The 17,528-nt window shown below is 44.5% G+C and overlaps 2 protein-coding genes across 2 annotated transcripts in view; one reads left to right on the top strand and one right to left on the bottom strand.

Moving 5' to 3' along the window:
- EIF3A (eukaryotic translation initiation factor 3 subunit A) overlaps positions 1 to 11,313 on the top strand; it is a 38,256-nt gene extending 26,943 nt beyond the window's left edge. Inside the window, exons 18-22 of the mRNA XM_080823240.1 lie at positions 3,441 to 3,529; positions 4,178 to 4,839; positions 7,733 to 7,958; positions 8,640 to 8,821; positions 10,087 to 11,313. Coding sequence (XP_080679366.1) covers positions 3,441 to 3,529; positions 4,178 to 4,839; positions 7,733 to 7,958; positions 8,640 to 8,821; positions 10,087 to 10,316 — 1,389 coding nt within the window. The 3' untranslated portion in view covers positions 10,317 to 11,313. The remainder of the gene's footprint in view (positions 1 to 3,440; positions 3,530 to 4,177; positions 4,840 to 7,732; positions 7,959 to 8,639; positions 8,822 to 10,086) is intronic.
- Positions 11,314 to 13,589: 2,276 nt separating this feature from the next.
- On the bottom strand, positions 13,590 to 16,265 carry NANOS1 (nanos C2HC-type zinc finger 1; the record flags this gene model as incomplete). Its single annotated transcript, XM_080823044.1, has 1 exon — positions 13,590 to 16,265. The coding sequence occupies one exon, from the start codon at positions 16,263 to 16,265 to the stop codon at positions 15,384 to 15,386; it is 882 nt and encodes a 293-aa protein (XP_080679170.1). The 3' UTR covers positions 13,590 to 15,383.
- Between the last annotated feature and the right edge of the window lie 1,263 nt (positions 16,266 to 17,528).

A 17,528-nucleotide genomic window follows, 5' to 3' on the forward strand; every position in this document is an offset into this window, starting at 1 on the left:
TCTGTTTTGATTGGTACTCAGTACTTCTAGCCAGAGGACCTGCCTTAGCAGTCCAGGCCTTTCTAGTTTGCTGCTTTCCATTAGCTTCACCTGCCACCATTTTCCTCGTAGTCACTGTCTCTTCCTGTGCTTCCTATGCTCTGTCTTTTCCTTACCATGTTTCTGTGACATTATCTGCATGTTCTTTGTTTTCCCATGGATGTGCCCATGTTCCCCCTTAGAGAAGATACTTTCTAAGTTAAGAGGTGAGTAGCTGGGAGATTTCTTGCCTGCCTTTCTCCATTCCTTTATCTCTGTCACACCATTGTTGATTCTATTGGAGGACCTGCTATTCTTTGATTTCTTTTCAAGATGTTTATGGGTTAAAAAAAAAAAAGATGTTTATGGGTAGATTTTTGGTTTTGTTACTCCTATTGCTAATTTTTATTTTTACGTCTTCGTTATTAGTGAATATGTCCTCTGTGATTGTCTTAAAAAAATGTATTTAGGGATGCCTGGGTGGCTCAGTCGGTTAAGCAGCTGCGTTCGGCTCAGATTATGATCCCGGAGTCCTGGGATTGAGTCCCACATTGGGCTCCTTGGTCAGTGGGTAGCCTGCTTCTCTCTCTGCCTCTGCCTTCCACTCTGCCTGCTTATGCTCTCTATCTCTCTCTGACAAATAAATAAAATCTTTTAAAAATACATATATATTTATTTGAGAGAGAGGGTGTGCATGTTCACCTGTGGTGGAAGGGGTAGAAGGGAAGGGAGAGGGACAGGCAGACTCCCTGCTGAGTCCCATGTGGCTTGATTTAACCCTGGGATCATAACCTGAGTTGAAACCAAGCATAGATGCTTAACCGACTGAGCCACCCAAGCATCCCTGGTCCGAACAATTTCAAATTTTTTGGAATTCAATAGATTTCCCCCTTGTGTCCTAAAACATGTTGTTACGCGTATTTTTTTTCTGTTGGGCACAAATTTCTGTGGGTATTTATGGAATTAGAAGTGTTGTGTTATTTTAATTTGCTACATTCTGTTAATTTATGGGTACTTCATCTTCTGAAGAAAGGGAGGTAACTTGAGGAGCCTGGGTGGTTGATTAAGTGTCTGCCTTTGGCTCAGGTCATGATCTCAGGGTACTGGGATCAAGCCCTTCATCAGACTCTGCACAGCTGGGAGTCTGCTTCTCTCTCCCCCTTTCCCGCTCTGCTCTTCCTCTCTCTCAAATAAAATGTTAAAAAAAAAAAAAGAGGTAGCAAACTTGCTGTGATTATGGGTTTCTGTGTTTCTCTTTTTATTTAGTTCTTGCATATCCATTCTTTTGTTCATTTTTGGCATTTTATTTCTGTTTTGTGCCTCCCTCTCCCTCCTTTCCCTTTCAGTTGGAGAATCTTTAGATTTATCCGTTCATATTTAGCATGGTAGTGACTGTATTTGGTTTTATTCTTAACATTTAGTTTGGAGCTTTTTATTTACTTCCATGTTCTTGCTACCTCTTCCTTTAAGCCAAATTTTAAGGACTTTTCTCAGTTCACTTTTGTTTTTTGTGTTCTTTTAGTGATATTACCATCCACTTTTTTGTTCCCTAAAATTTTTCTAAACTTAACAGACTGTATATTGATTTGAAGACCCTCTTCTCTGAACAAAAACTTCTGAGCTTGTCTTTACTTTGGTTTCATTGCAGTAAGTGCACTCGTACAGCTGTCTTGGCAAACACTTTAGTTTCATATATGTTTATACTGTATCACCTCTTCTCCTTTGCAGATACATTTTGTTGGTTTTGTATATCCTTTCAGGTTTTTTTTCCAGGCTGTCTTTGTATATGTCTCAAAAGCCCCCCCCCCCCACCCCGGCCCATTTGAAAAATTGTGCGGTGATTTGGTCCCTTCAAAATCCTCCCTCAAAAGTTTCAAGACAGTGCTTACTGTCCTAGTACACAGGGGATGGGAGGAGAGCTGATAAAAGTCTTGGTCTTGTTACCTCTGTAGATAGTCTGTTTTATTCCTTGGGAACTTTCAGAATTTTCTCTATCCTTGGGGTAAAGGGGAGTGTAGAGATTCTGCTGAGACTCTGTCTAGTCACCTAAGTGTATATGTAGTCTATATTATTAATCCTTTTTTGGGCACTTGTGCCTTTTTAGTCAGAGGATGTAATTTATTTTTCTTAGAGAAGATTAAATTTCCTTAGCTGATGGAAGTTGTCTATATTTGCCTTTCAAAGTTCTATTCTTCCTGTTCTAATGTTTCATTTTTTTCATCTCTTTGTCCTTTTGTAACTGGTTCTCTGACATTCTTGTTCAGCTTATATGTTTATTAGCAGGGCCTGTTCTGTTTGATCTATCAACTGAGTTAAAAATTTTTGGCAATCATGTTACTTTTTTTTTTTTTTAAATCATGTTACTTTTTAGAATTCTTTTTCTTTGTTTAATGGCTATCATAGCCATCCCTAAAAATCTCTTGAGGGGCTAGTTTGTAGGAAAACCTCTAATAACTTGAATTCTTTGTTGAGTGTGATTTGTAGAGTGTGAAGGGTGGGAGAAACTTGGTCTTCTGAATACGTACAGTCCCTCCATTGTGGTGACTAAGTTCCATTGGCATTTGTGTTTTTTATCCCGCGGTGTCCATTCAGGAAAGTCTCTTAGAACAACGTCCACCACAAGAGTTGAGAGTCACTTATGATGGCAGATGACTTACCATTTGGCTCTTTTCCTTCACTGCAGCTTATACTGGTTGTTATTGAGGGTTTTGTTTCCAGAACACTTCAAAATTTAAATGAAGATCTCTTAATCATCTGCTTGGGATTGTTAAGTTTGTCAGATTTTTATCTTTCTCTTCCCACCCCTGCCCTGGGTCTTGTTTCATATTTTCCAGAGTGTTCTTAATTGCTGGTTGTGGTCTCAAGTTATGTTTGTTGGAGCAATCAAGCTGTGTCAGAGGTGTTGGTGATTAACATTGTGTGCAGTTGGTCTCTACAAAGACTGTACCACATTTACATTTCTACTTGAAGGGTGTTTATCTCCCCTTTCCATAATCTTTAATGACAGCATAGTATTTCGAAGAGGGAGATAACTGTTAATTGAACCACTTCCCCATTTGACGTTTCATTTGTTCAACCTCTGTTTAGTAGGAACTGCGATGTACGTTTAGGGCACTGAGCTTTTTTCACATAATCTCAAAAGGAAAATTTGAGGTCAGAGGAGATCTGTAGATATTTTAGTAATTCCAGAGGGCGGGTGGGGGTCAGATTACTTTCAGGTGGTATTTTATTCATTTATAAAGTCACTCAGAATAAGTGAGAATGCCAGTTTCACTGTACTGTCACTCTGACTTAAGATTAAAAAAGAAACAACTTTAAAACTTGTTTATATTTAAGGGCTTAAGATTGATGTAAGTGGTAATACCAGTAGTTGTAATAAGTGTTGCCATTGTAGTGCCTCACGTTAACTTTGGTGAATGTAGGACTCTCGTTGGGGAGATAGAGATTCAGAAGGCACATGGAGGAAAGGACCTGAAGTAGATTCCGAGTGGAGAAGAGGCCCACCAGAGAAGTAAGTAGAATCGAGGAAAATAGTATTAATTAGTCATAGGTCCTATATAATACCTTATCACAGTTTTTAAGTTTGGTTTATTTTGTGGAGTTGGGGAAAGGAGAATCATGAAGAACTGTGTGCATGTCTGTTACTGAAATATTTTTCATAGTTTACTTCAACAATGCTGTAATTACCGACTTCTAAATATTTTGACAAATATATGCTTCAGATTTTTTTGTTCCCTGAGTGCTGTAGAGATTACAGTAAGAATGGACAGTTCTAGAGCGTATTTTCCTTTTTCTTTAAATTTCTTAAGTAGATTGAACCATCCTTTAAAAGTGACTGCTCATGATAAACAAGATTGCTGGTCATAAGTCTTACACAGAAATTAAATTTTGAAAGGCCATAGTAATAGATTTAGAAATGGGATGCTTCTTACAAAGTACAGTTAGATAACTTTTTAAGGCAGTTGTCTGCCTGATTTCTTGATGTGTAAGATTTTATATTGTGTTATTTTTTTTTATCAGGAACACATACTCTTTGAGGAGTAGGAATAATGAGTTTAGGCTGAAGAGTGGTTTTTAAAAGGGAGAGAAATAATCCCCCCCAAATCATGTGCTTTTAAGAAAATGGACTCTTAAAGATGTTTGCCTTGTTGCTCTGTAGGGAGTGGAGACGTGGAGAGGGGCGGGATGAGGAAAGGCCTCATAGAAGAGAGGAAGATCGACCAAGGCGTTTGGGAGATGAGGAAGAGAGAGAGTCTTCTGTTAGACCAGATGATGATCGCGTTCCCCGGCGTGGCATGGATGATGACAGAGGTCCTAGACGTGGTCTTGATGAAGACCGGTTCTCTCGCCGTGGGGCAGATGACGACCGGCCTTCCTGGCGTAATGCAGATGACGACAGGCCTCCCAGACGAATGGGTGATGAAGATCGGGGGAGCTGGCGTCACGCAGATGATGATAGACCACCTAGACGGGGACTGGATGAGGACAGAGGAAGTTGGCGAACAGCTGATGAGGACAGAGGACCAAGACGTGGGATGGATGAGGACCGGGGGCCACGGCGAGGAGGTGCAGATGATGAGCGGTCTTCCTGGCGTAATGCTGATGACGACCGGGGTCCCAGGCGGGGCATGGATGATGACCGGGGTCCCAGGCGTGGGCTGGATGATGACCGAGGACCTTGGAGGAGTGCTGATGATGACAGAATTTCTAGGCGTGGTGCAGATGATGACCGGGGGCCTTGGAGAAACACGGATGACGATCGGATTCCCAGAAGGGGTGATGACTCAAGACCTGGTCCCTGGAGACCATTTGTCAAGCCAGGTAAAATTTTGGTATTCAGTAAACTTGCTTAGATGCTCCATAGAATCTGATGTGTTTTACAAATAGAGAGTGAAATCTTACATGAGCTAATCACTGTTCTGTAGTTGATACCAGGTTATTTCAAATAGGGGTCCTCTCAGATGACTGGTTACATTTAGATATCTAAATAAATAGTTACTTTTCAGCTAAAAATGTGAAATTTTAATTATGTCTGACAGCAGTCAGGCTGTATTATTATTCGTTTCCAGATAGATGGGTCTTTTATCTTTCCTTGGTTATCTGTGCAGTGATTTTTATGTTCAGAGTTTGACTTCCATGTCCCACACACCAAGAGAAGTTAAAGAATTTTACTCCTTTTTCTCCTTTAGTGATACGCACTTTGTTTTCTTTCTGCCTGTTGACTCCTATGAGGGCTCTTGTTCCCATGCCTATCGCTCAAGTATTGGTGTTCCTCTGGTTCTGTCCTAGACCAGCATTCTCACATAAATAATGAAATAATTACTTACTGAATATTTGTCTTGCACTCCTGTCAACCATGGGGTTCTTTTTTTTTTTAAGATTTTATTTATTTATTTGAGAGAGCGCATGAGAGGGGAGAAAGTCAGAGGGAGAAGCAGACTCCCCTTGGAGCTGGGAGCCTGATGGTGGGACTCGATCCCGGGACACCAGCATCATGACCTGAGCCAAAGGCAGTTGCTTAACAAACTGAGCCACCCAGGCGCCCACCCTGGGTTATTCTTATGGGAAGAGCTCAGTTTCTTTCTTTCTCAGTCTTGGGCCTGCTCATCTTTTCATATTTTTACTGATTTGTAGTACCGTCTTCTCCAGGTGCCTTCTTTGCTTACCTTCAGACCCATGTTTCCAGCTGCATGTTGCACATAGGACATTCCTATGTAGAAGTGTCTGTGACACGTCACATTCAACCTTTTGAAACAATTCTCACCCACACCCGTCTCTTAAGGGCTACCACTGTCCATCTGATTGTATAAGTTAAGGGGTCTGGGACCCCTTTGCCCTCTTACATCCTTTTGTGTTAAATGTTTCATTTAGTTCAGTTCTACCTTTTTAATGTTCTTCAGATCTGCCCACTTCTCTTTTCCCCTTGCACGTACTTGGGTCTGAGCCGCCATCATTCCTTCCTTGAACTCTTGCTGCTACTGGTCTCCACAGGCTCCCCACTCCCAGGTCTCATCTTGGTGCAGTAGCCAGAGTAATCCATTCCGCACGAAGATTTCAACGAGTAGCCTCCTTCCCTTGCCTTTTGTGTTTCTGTCTTATATTTCTGTCTCTCCTGGTCTCAGTTGATCCCACTGTCTGGCTGTGTGACTTTCCTGTTCTTGTTGAAGTGGGAAGAACAGTGTCATAGATTCTTACTAAGTCACGATAAATGTTTTATGTGAAGTTGCTATGAATAACTGAACCATTACTGTTCTCATAAGGTCTCTGGTCACAAAATTCCTGTCAACCAATGAACGTGACCTTTGTGCGTTTCTGTTTTAAAGATAACCTCATTTAATACACGTTGTCGGTTCATTGACATTGAACTCATGGCCAGTGGCGCTGTAGCTTCTGAATGGAGCTTCTCTAACATGAGTATTTTTCCTGTACGGCACATCCACTGCCTTCTTGTGCTTGGGACACTAGACAAGCAGCACTTGAGCACAGTGCCTGAGGGCCCTTTGGAACAGTGAAATCCCCAACAATGCAAGAAAATGTGAAAACCTGTCACTAAACAGACCACCAGAAGGGTACTTGCTTTAAAGTATGAGAACTGCAGCATGCAGCAGAGCGTTACCTTGTTCAGCCTCTACTGTGAACGTGCTCTGCGGGCGGCTCAAGTACCTGATGGCTCTGCACGAATGTGGGGGTGGCAGAGTTCCCAGGTGTCTGTGGATGATTTGCAGACACGTTTCAGCAAGTAGGTAAATTAGCAGGTATGGGATCTGTGTAGCTCAAAACTGTGGCTAGGGTTAAATGAGTTCATACACACAGAAGGTTTAGAGTAGTGCTGTGGCACATGGTTATACAATTATAGCGCGACAGTAATTAACTTTGCAACAGATTTTCATTTATATCTGCTCCCTTTGGCCTTTTGGTGCATATGTATGAAGTTCCTTGATTTGGGCATCCCATGTCTAAGTGAGAGAAAGTGGTCAAAGGATTTATCTTTGTCCCATGATTGCATGGGTGGTAAGTGATGGAGAGCAAGAATAGAAAAGAAAGTTATTGTTAATATGTAATTTTGATAATACGTAATTTTGAAAATGTAGGATGTGAATGAACTTAAAATTGGGGTGCTCTCTCAGAGATCTGGCTCTTACCCCTGACTCTTTAGGTTTTTTGTTTAAAATGAGTTGTCTGTTTACTATCAGAACAGATTCTTAACATCTGAAATCTCAGCACATGTAACACTCAACCCAGACTATGTAAATGTCCCCTGTCTTACATGGTCCTCCCTTTATGTTCGAGAAACAGTGGTAGGTAGTCATAAATAGGAGCTGGTGATTCTGTAAAGTAAGGTAAATAGCTTTAGTTTTTTTTCTCTCTCTTTTTTAAGAGTTTACTTATTTCTCAGAGAATAGAAGCACAGAGCTGCAGGCAGAACAGGCAGAGCAGGCAGGGGGAGAAGCAGGCGCGCCCCGCTGAGCAGAGAGCCCGATGTGGGGCTTGATCCCAGGACTCTGGGATCATGACCTGAGCCAAAGGCACTGGCTTTAACCCACTGAGCCACCCAGGTGTCCCTTTAGTTTTCTTTTAAATGAGGTTTGTAGTGTCTTAAATTAGCACCTGCAGTGGTGATATTAATGTCAGCATTCATATATCTATTCATTGTTACTAATCTGAGTTCCTTGAGTATAAAAATGTTTTTCTTTTTTTTCTAAAATAAAAACAGGTGGATGGAGAGAAAAAGAAAAAGCCAGAGAAGAGAGTTGGGGTCCACCTCGAGAATCGAGACCATCAGAAGAACGTGAATGGGATAGGGAAAAAGAGAGAGAGAGAGAAAACCAGGATCGTGATGAAAATGACAAGGACCCAGAGAAAGAAAGGGACCGAGAGAGAGAGCGAGAACGGGACAGAGAGCGAGATGGGGATCGAGAGGATCGCTTCAGACGACCTAGGTTTGCTTTGGAACTCTTTGTGGAATTACAGTTAGGAGTCTCTTAAATTCTCTGGGAAACCATGTAGTCTCGAGAAATGGTGTGCCTCGTGCCTCAATTGAACGTTCCTCTCTTAACAAAGTTGAGAAGGTGAGGCTGACACTGGGTGGCTGTCTGCAGGTGGGTAGGACTCTAGTTCTACAGGTATCTTTGCGAGTCCATTGCCTTTCCCCTGTGGTTTAGTTACTCAGTTTTAGAGCCCTTCAATTATTAAAAGCTCCTTGACTTTTATTAGCGGTAACAGTTCTGACTTGCTCCTTCTGACCTGAGTTGCTTTGTGCTGATGGCTCTGGACCAGCACTGTTCAGTGCCGTTTTCTGTGAGGATGAAAGCACACTCTGCAGGTCCCAGTGTGGTAGCCAGCAAGCACATTTGGAGTGTGGTTAGTGCTACTGACAGAACGTCTTGATTCTGATTCAGTTAATTGTATTTAAGTGGCTGCATACAAGTAGTGGTTGCCATGCTGTTCAGCACAGGTCCAGGTGTTCTTGCTCAGCCTCTACACCTGAGGCACCAGATTGAGATCAAGTTAGAAATTTAAAGGTCATCCCGGTTCCATTTGTAAACTCTCTGAGCACCAGCTTGGATGTGCTGTCTGGAGTCTGACGACAGAACTTAACATGTCATTTTGAATGGCTCCAGGGATGAAGGAGGCTGGAGAAGAGGACCAGCGGAAGAGTCTTCGAGCTGGAGAGATTCAAATCGCCGTGAAGATAGGGATCGGGATGACCGTCGTCGGGAGAGAGATGATCGCCGTGATCTAAGGGAAAGGCGAGATGATCGAGACAGAAGAGGACCTCCTCTCCGATCCGAGCGTGAAGAAGGTATGGATGTTGGGCACGTCACTGACTATTGGGAAACCATGATCTCAGGAAATTGGTGGTTTTACTACCTCATCTGTTCTTACAAACATCAAAAATAAGATAGTGAACATTCAGTTTAGATTTCACAGTTCTCTGGATGTGGCTCGTCAGTTAAGTGTCTCACTCTTGATTTTGGCTCAGGTCATGATTTTGAGGTTGTGAGTTGGAGCCTCACATGGGGACTCCACGCCCAGCCATGAGTCTGCTTGAGATTCCCTCCCACCCATTTCCCCCTCACCCCAGCTCGCTTCCTCTCTCCCTCTCAAATAATAAATAAATTAAAAAAAAAATTCACTGTTCTCATAAATTTCGTAGTCCCTCTGTAAAGTAGCTCATACCTAAATTGAAAGTATAGTACTAGGCTAATTGGAGGGTAAGCAGTATATATTGCTTTAGAAGTTTATGTAACTAGGAAACAGTTTGTCAGTTGTTTAAAAGTAAGATCTTGGTAGATAAGCATAAAGTGTAAAAAATTCTTACTCTGAAATTGTGATAGTTGAAACTTGAGTTAAAAAAAAAAAAAAACTTTTAAAGTTGAAAATGGCCGTTGCACTTAACTAAGTAGTGACCTCACAAACTTTTTTCATTTGTACAGGGGGATTACAAGGGTTTTTCTTATACCTGTAAAGAAAAATATGCTAATGGCCATTTTGGTATTATGATTTCTTTAACAAGAGCCAAAAGGTTTTTTTTATTTTAAAATTTTCATTCAGATTTTTTGTTACCTTGTCTTAAATTATTGTGACAATTAGAACACCTCCCAGGCCAGTGGTTTGTTCTTGTTGGCAAATTTGAGTTATCTCTCTCTCTCTCTCTTTTTTTTTTAAGATTTTATTTATTTGACAGAGATCACAAGCAGGTGGGAGGGGTTGGGGAAGCAAGCTCCCCGCCAAGCAGAGAGCCCGACGCGCAGCTCGATCCCAGAACCCTGAGATCATGACCTAAGCCAAAGGCAGAGGCTTTAACCCACTGAGCCACCCAGGCGCCCCTGAATTATATCTCTTAAGTCTGTTATTTTGAAGGATTTGCCAAAAATTGTATCAAAATGATTAACATATATTTAGGTTTTATTGTTTTTTTTTAAATGGGGATTCTGTATCATTACTTCTACAGTACAGGATTTCTTAGTAATTGGAGGCATTCCTTTTGCTGAAGTTCTGTTTAGTCTGAGCCAGTACAATATGGTACAAACTTTACTCTCTTTTTCTTTTAATTAAACTTTTTAGCAAGTTCTTGGAGGCGTGCTGATGACAGGAAAGATGAGCGGGCAGAAGAGCGGGAAGCCCCTCGTCGTGTTCCTCCCCCCGCTCTTTCAAGAGACCGAGAAAGAGACCGGGACAGGGAAAGAGAAGGTGAAAAAGAGAAGGCCTCATGGAGAGCTGAGAAAGATAGAGAATCTCTTCGTCGTACTAAAAACGAGACTGATGAAGATGGATGGACCACGGTACGACGTTAAATCTCAAAGATAATGGATTCAAACTCATGTCTCACATAGGTTTGATCACATTCAAGGATTATTATACTTGTGCTTCAACCAGTCTAAATTGGATTCTTTAATGTTGTCTCACCATAACACAAAAAGCATGAACTTATATTAATCCTCTATAATAGATTGATCGTGCACTGTGTCCACAGGAGGTTGGACAGCCAGGCCATTTTCTGGAATTTAAGGTGTTGCATTATTTCATCAATCATTTGTTTACAAAAAAGAAAAACTAAAAAATAAATTTAAAATGTGAACCCGTCAGGTATGGAGTAACACCTGTATCTTGGTATAGAACTGATCTTTCTCTTTTGTTTTTGAAATACTTTATTGATTTGGAATGAGGTATGGTTCTGTTATAGAAAATGTATTTGAAGAGTCTTCAAAAGCAGGGGCTGAAATGACTCCCACATCATTAGCGGTGGAGACATACCTCTAGGTATTTTGAGGTATTTACTATATTAACTACATTTAGAAAGTTTTTAGGCTCACTATAAGTGCAGTAAACATTACAAACATTGGATACAGTGGGATTTTCTGTAGATTTGAGAGGTGAGTATAAAGCAATTTGCAGTCATTGTTGTAATGACAAGAATACTACTCAAGTGTGAATCCAAAACAGTTACAGCTTTTAAATTTTAAAGCATTTGGTAAAACTATTGCTGAGTTTTTTCTGTTGCCAGTAGCAAACTGCTTTTCCATTAATGGAGAATTCATGCCTTTCAAGCATTTTAAATATGACAATATTTATAAATGTGTGGTTTGGAGGAATTGTTTAAATTCTTTTTCCTAATTTCCTTTCTCTTCAGGATAGAGTCTTTCAACAAGTAATTTGTAGTAATGACTGTGTTGACTTCAATTTTGGAGTGTCGTAGCTATGTCAAAGATTAACTATTTGGTTTTATTGAAGCCAACACAGAACTTGCTGCTGTGTTTTTTCTTCAATGATAAATAAAATACTTACAGAATTTGTTTTAGTGTTGATTTGTAGTTACAGTCAAAGTGTTGTACTTACTGTGGTGAGTTTGCATTTCCAGTTGAGTTTGTTTTGAAAAATTTTTTTTGTTGCCATTAAATGTCTCAGCATTTAGAATCAAAGAAAATAACTCAAATAGAAAAACATGACTAGGATGTTTCCTTCCTTAATTAAGGAATCCCTTAGTTTCCTTGTAATGCTGTCCTCTCTGTGAGCTTGTATACATAGGGTGTGGGTAGGTGGGTGTTTTACTATTTTGGGTATTCCCCTGAAATTAGAAAAAATATAATTTCAGAGAATGTTAGTAGCAAATTAATAGTGGCTGCAGGTACGCAAATTATTTCCAGTATCGGGTGGTGGTGAGAACACTTGTTGGTACAGCTATAGTAAGGCCAGAAGAGGGAGTATTGATACTTTTTTTACTTAAATTATTAGATGCAGCCTTTTCTGTTTGATATTACCAGTGACAGAAACCCCCTTTTTTCAACATTCAGTTTCTTAATAACTAGTATTTCAAATGAGTGGAAATCTTAAAAGGTCTTTGAGGGGAGGGCCTGCTCTTTTTAATAAATGACAAAACTTGGGGCAGTAACCTGCTGAGTCTCCCCTTTCATTAGAAATAGGACAGCACTGAGGGCCCCAGGGGACCGTTCATTTAAGCTGATTTTTTAGGTGAGTTATGGATGTATGTCTGATGGTTAGGTTAGTCTGCAAACGTACCCTTCCTGCCAGGACCCTTTCCCAGGTAAATATTATGCCCCCAAGTTCTTTGTCCTAGGAGTTGGAATCCCAAGCACAGGATGGGGGCAGAAGAGTCTGCTGCTGCTTTGTGGTCCAGCTCTTGAAGTTTCTATTGAAGGCCTCACAGCCTTCCCCTCCGTCCCCCAGTATTCACATGTGTCAAAGGAAACTTCGGATGTTCAATCCAGCCTACTCACTGTGTGTAGAATGTCATGTTCCCAGCGGCTTCTGCATTTTTAAACAGGAACGCCATTGCAGTTAATACATGTGGATCTGAGGGTGGAGACAGTGGCCCAGAAAAGACTCTACATCCCCCTAGTTGTCCTTACTGGCTTCCAGAAAGAGGTGGTAATGTGGCTATGTGTGGGGATGCTTTTATGTGCTTGACCTGTGTTGTTTTTTTTTAACCAAAGACATTTTGACTAGATTAATTTCTAATCTTACAAGTCTAATTAACATAGATACTGGACACAGGAAGGAATGCAGGAATGTTTCTCATGTGGCTAAGCACAGACTAGAAAGTGAGGACTAACACTGAAACTTCCCTGTCTTTTCCTTTGAGGTAGACCTATTTGTAGTATAATTTTAAATTAGCCAATTTTGGCTTACAGTTTAGGCCAAAAGTTGTAATCAAAGTTAATTCTGCACTTTCCAAAAAGGACTGCGTAGGAAAATTAATTTCCAAAGAAATAAAAAGCCACTCACTGCAAATGTGTCTATAGAAAAGGATAGGCAAGGTAAGCTAGTCTACCTGCACAGCTGGTGAAGTGCTTTCGAGGCTTCCTTATGTTTTGTTTTTAGCCAAATATATTCTTATAAAAACAAGGTAACTTTGTCACACTATTTTTTTTTTTTTTTTTACTTTTAAAACTTGGGGTTCTCTCTTACTCGAATTTTTTTTTTTTAATTAAGTAAAGTCAACTTGCCAACGTGGGGCTCAGATTTACAACTCCCCAGTGCAAGAGTGACATGCTTTATCATGGAACCAGCCAGGTGCCCCGCACCCTAAATTTAATTTTTTGCAAGTACTTAAAGTTTTAGATTGAGAGTTCTAGGCTTGCTCCTCTTAAGTACGTTAGAGTGTGGTTAGTATACTTTCCCTAAGAGATCTCTAGAAGATTAACTGTAGTAATACTCTGTGCATGCTCTAACCCCCAGTGTTTTAACGTTAGGTGGAAAACAGGCGAATTTGAGGGGGGCTGATATTAGTGTGTTTCAGATGAATGAAACGTGATGGTTGCTGGTAAAACTGTGGTGGTATCAGTATCAAACTCTATTAGGCACTTCTCATCACTGAGGGATTCTCATATTGAACATGTCAAAGCCATGTGCCTGACACCCAGAAACACAGTGTAACAGTTTGGCTCTTTGAAAATACAAAGTAGTTGCCTGCTTAGTCCTTCTAAGCTGGGGAATACATTGTAGTGCTCTTCGAAAAGGAAGTAGGAGAGGTAACAGGAATTCTATGACCTGACAAGTCCCCAAGACCAAAATTAAACCGGTATATTTCTAGCACAACAAAAGAGAATAATCACATGGTTTTATTAAGCTCCTTGAGTTTAAGACTGGTCACATCCGGAGTTCTGTGTTCTGGGGCTGGACTAGCAGGCATGGATTTTCTCTTGGCCAATGTACTGTCTACCTGCCCCTCTCCCGTTTGTTCTGTCATCCCTCCCTTTGACCAAAAAGGCTCAGTCTTCCAGTATTATTTACCTCTGACTCTCTTTGTATCCTCAAAGGAGTGTTCAAGCCAATTTGCTGTGGAGGAAGTTAGCTGTTTGATACAAAAGCAGTCTAAAGGAGCTGAGCTCTGCAACTTGAATCTGTATTCATATGACTAAGTCTCTTGCTGGCATTTTCAGATAGTGATGTATTTTGTACATTTCATATGCATTCATCCTAATTCATTTCCATTTTTGCCTCCTGTATCTGTCCTGATGGTAGCTACAAGCCATGGTGTGGCATCTGGCATGGCTATAAATGAGGGTGGGAGCTAAAGTTAGGGTTAGGAACGTTGTGTCTAAGGATAGGGCCTAATCTCCTTTGTGGTAAGTGGTGGGATTCCAGAAACAGACTAGGGTCTTCTAGGGAAAAAGGGAGCACAGGGGAAGCTGTGTTTGTCTTCAATCCCCACTCCACAATTTAATTCCTTCAGCGCTTATTCTGGTTTGAGGACGGCTTGCTCCCTAAAGCCAGACAAAGCCCATAGTGGAACCTTCTTGAACACAGGTTGTTACATTAGCCTTCCAGAGCTCAGGATAGCATCTTCCATTCAGTTTGAGAGGCTACAGCTGCAAGGAGCTTTCTGCTATTTGGGAACTCTGAAATGGAGCAGGGTGAATTAATACTGTTCCCTTTTGATCTTAATGTCACAAATGTTTTTAAAGAACTGGAAATGGGGAGGTGGGTGCATGGACAAAAGGCCAAGTAGCAAAGTTATAGGCAAGATAAATGAATTCATATACTGTTACTGTATAAATACACAAGTCAAGTTTTTAAACAGCACCAATTTCCAAGTGTATACACAACAGGATTATAACTTGGCACAAATTTCCAAGGTGGAAATGCTAGTTGCTAGTTTAGTAATAAAAAGATCTGGTACATAAAAGATAAGGAGCTGTATTCTACCTGCTACAGATTGTGCATTTTTATACCTCCAGCTGAGTCTGAAACAAGCCACAAGGAGGGAATACCCACACAAATTAATACTGGGAAGTTTACTAAACCTTCACTTCTCAAAAGGGTGATGCTGCCAGGGGCTTGCTTCACCTGGAATTAGAGTAACTGATTAAGGACAACTAAGAAATATTGTTTCCAAACAATAAAATAGTCATTTTGCCGACATTCCATAAAATCGCCAGTTTTCAATTCAGTTATGAGGCTTTTAAAAAAATATTCTAGACCTAGTAAAGTGCCTCCATAAAATTAAACATCCGAGATTAGATTGAGACAATTCATACTGATGCGCATTTAAAATAGATCGACGTATACAGTAAATAAACAGCGCCATTAAGTTGCCAGATTTCAGGTAGTGGGAAACACACCCAGCCTTCACCGTCTGGATGTGCACAAACTAGAAACCAGAGATAAACAAATCAAAATTGTAGCGTCTAGTCTCAATCGCTCTTCGACAGGAAAGTACTCTCCGAACGGCCGGCTTGCTTTCAAAAACAAAAACAAAAACAAGACCTCCCCAGTGGAGCCAACTGCCGAGCTCCACGCCTCTCCAGCAGCGAGGGGAAGCTGGTGCGCAGACCGAAAATGAGAGCGGGCAGGCGGGGACCCTGGTGGCGTCAGGTGGCAGCAGACCGGAGCCCAGGCCGTCAGCGCGGCTTCTTCCCGGGCTGGCAGTCCCTGGCGCTGCGCGGCGGCGGGCGGGCGGCGGGCGGCGGCGGCACTTTGGAGAGCGGGCAGTACTTGATCGTGTGCGCGTTGTCGCCGCTGGCGCCGCACAGGGGACACGTGTAGCGGCGCAGCACCGGGCACAGCACTCGCCCGTCGGGTCCCTTCAGAATGTGGGTGGTGTAGAGCGCCACCGCCTCCTTGTTGTTCCGGCAGAACACGCACACCTGCAGCTCGGGCTTGAGCAGTCGGGCGGCCGCCGCCCCGGAGGCGGCGTGCAGCCGGGGCTCGGCCGCCCACGCCGGGGCCCGCTCCTCGCGCGGCGCCACCTCGGCGGCGGTCGTGGCTGCAGCGGCGGGCGCGCAGCCCAGCAGCACGGCGGCGGCGCGACCCGCGAACGGGCTCAGCTCGGCGAAGCGCTCCTCCAGCAGCCCGGCCTCGGCGGGGCCCGCGGCGCACAGCTCCAGGGCGCGCAGCTCCAGCGCGCCGCCCAGGTAGTGGCCCCGGGACCCAGGCTCGTCGCTGTCGTCGTCGTCGTCCTCGTAATCGGGCGGCCCCAGCGCCGGCACCAGCGCCCCGAGCCCGGTCCCCGCGTGGGGGGAGCAGCAGGACGAGGAGGAGGAGGAGGGCGGGGAGGTGCCGCCGCCGCCGCCGTCCCCGCCGCGGGCGCAGCCAAAGCGCGGCTCGCCGTCCACCGCCTTGGTGATGAGCGTGGCGAGCCCCAGGTAGTCGTTCCACGAGCTGAAGGGCTGAGGGTGCGCCGGGTCCTGGGCGCTCACGTAGCGGGCGCTGGGCACGAGCGCCATGGGCGGGGGGGCGCGGCCGCGGCTGGGCGAGCGGGGCGCCCAAGGGAAAGCCTCCATGGGCGGGCTGCGGGCCGCGCGCACCGCCTCCCCGCGACCCGCGCGGGCCGGACGGAAGGGGAGCGCCGAGCCTGCCCGCCGACCTGCCGCGGGGTGGGGCCGCCTCGCAGCCTTTTATCGGGCCCCGCTCCTCCCCGTCCACCCCCCCCCACCCCACCACACACACCCCCCCCCTCGGCCCCGCTGCCACCGCCCTGCCCCCTGCGCTACCCCGCCCCGGCCTCCTCGTCCGCGCCTCGGACGGAGGCGGAGCGGAGGCGGGCGCGCCGGGGGCGGGCGGGCAGTGCGCGCGCTCCGCTCCGGCCCGCGCAGCTCCCGCGCCCCGCGCGCTGCGCCAGGCGAGCCAGCTGCGGACGACTTTCATTCTGCGAGGGGGCGGGCGAAGCGCCGCCTCGGGCCCCGGCGCTAATTGGTTACTGACCAGAGCCCCCTGCGCCACCGGCGCCGCTCGGGACGCCGATTGGTGAATCTGGGGGAGGGGGCGTGCCCTGCCTGCGCTGCTGGGAGGGGAGGGCGAAGTAGGGGGAGACGAGGGGAAGGGAGGGGAGGGGCTGCTGCTGGGGCCCGCCTTCTCCTGAGCGCTGTGCTTTGAGTTTGGAGCAGGTGACCAGGCCCGAGTCTCCCCGGCCGGGTGGCGAGACTCCCCGAGGACACCGGTAGGCGCGGGGATGGGGGAATGCCCCAAGGTTTGCGCACCATCCTCCCAGCCCTGAATGCCCCAGGTCAGCCCTTCTCCCCGCTCACCGGCATCAGTAGGGAAGGCTGTGGGGAGGCAGGGTTTGGCGCGCTCTGAGGATGCAGTCATCAAGGCAGAGCTGCCCAGCAATCGAGTAACTTCCGTTTGCACAGTGCTTTGGACAGCTTTCAGCTGAAATCTTCGCACGAACCTCGGAGGTTGAGACAGGTTATGGTTCTTGCCGTAGTAAGTAGTGGAGGCATCAGGACTTCATCATGCAGCAGACTCCCAACAGGTGTTCAGAGACTGGGTGGCCATTAGTTGGTGACTTAGGTAGGGATGGGGGCTGGGCCAAAAAATCTTCCATCCTCTGACAGTGGTTGGTGTGTGTGTGAAGGGGAGGCTGCATCAAAAAATGGGCTGTATGTGCGGCTTGAAAAATAAACCATATTCAGCGTCACAATTTAGTAATTTAAAACGAGTGAGATATTTTTGTAAAAACGGTGGAAAACAAATTGGAAGATTTATGCTTAGGGCGGGGCGAGCTGGTCATGCCCTTCCTAGGAGAAGACACACACCTTTTTAAA

The sequence above is a fragment of the Martes martes genome, assembly GCF_963455335.1.
Source record: "Martes martes genome assembly, chromosome: 14".
Classification (NCBI taxonomy): Eukaryota; Metazoa; Chordata; class Mammalia; order Carnivora; family Mustelidae; genus Martes; species Martes martes.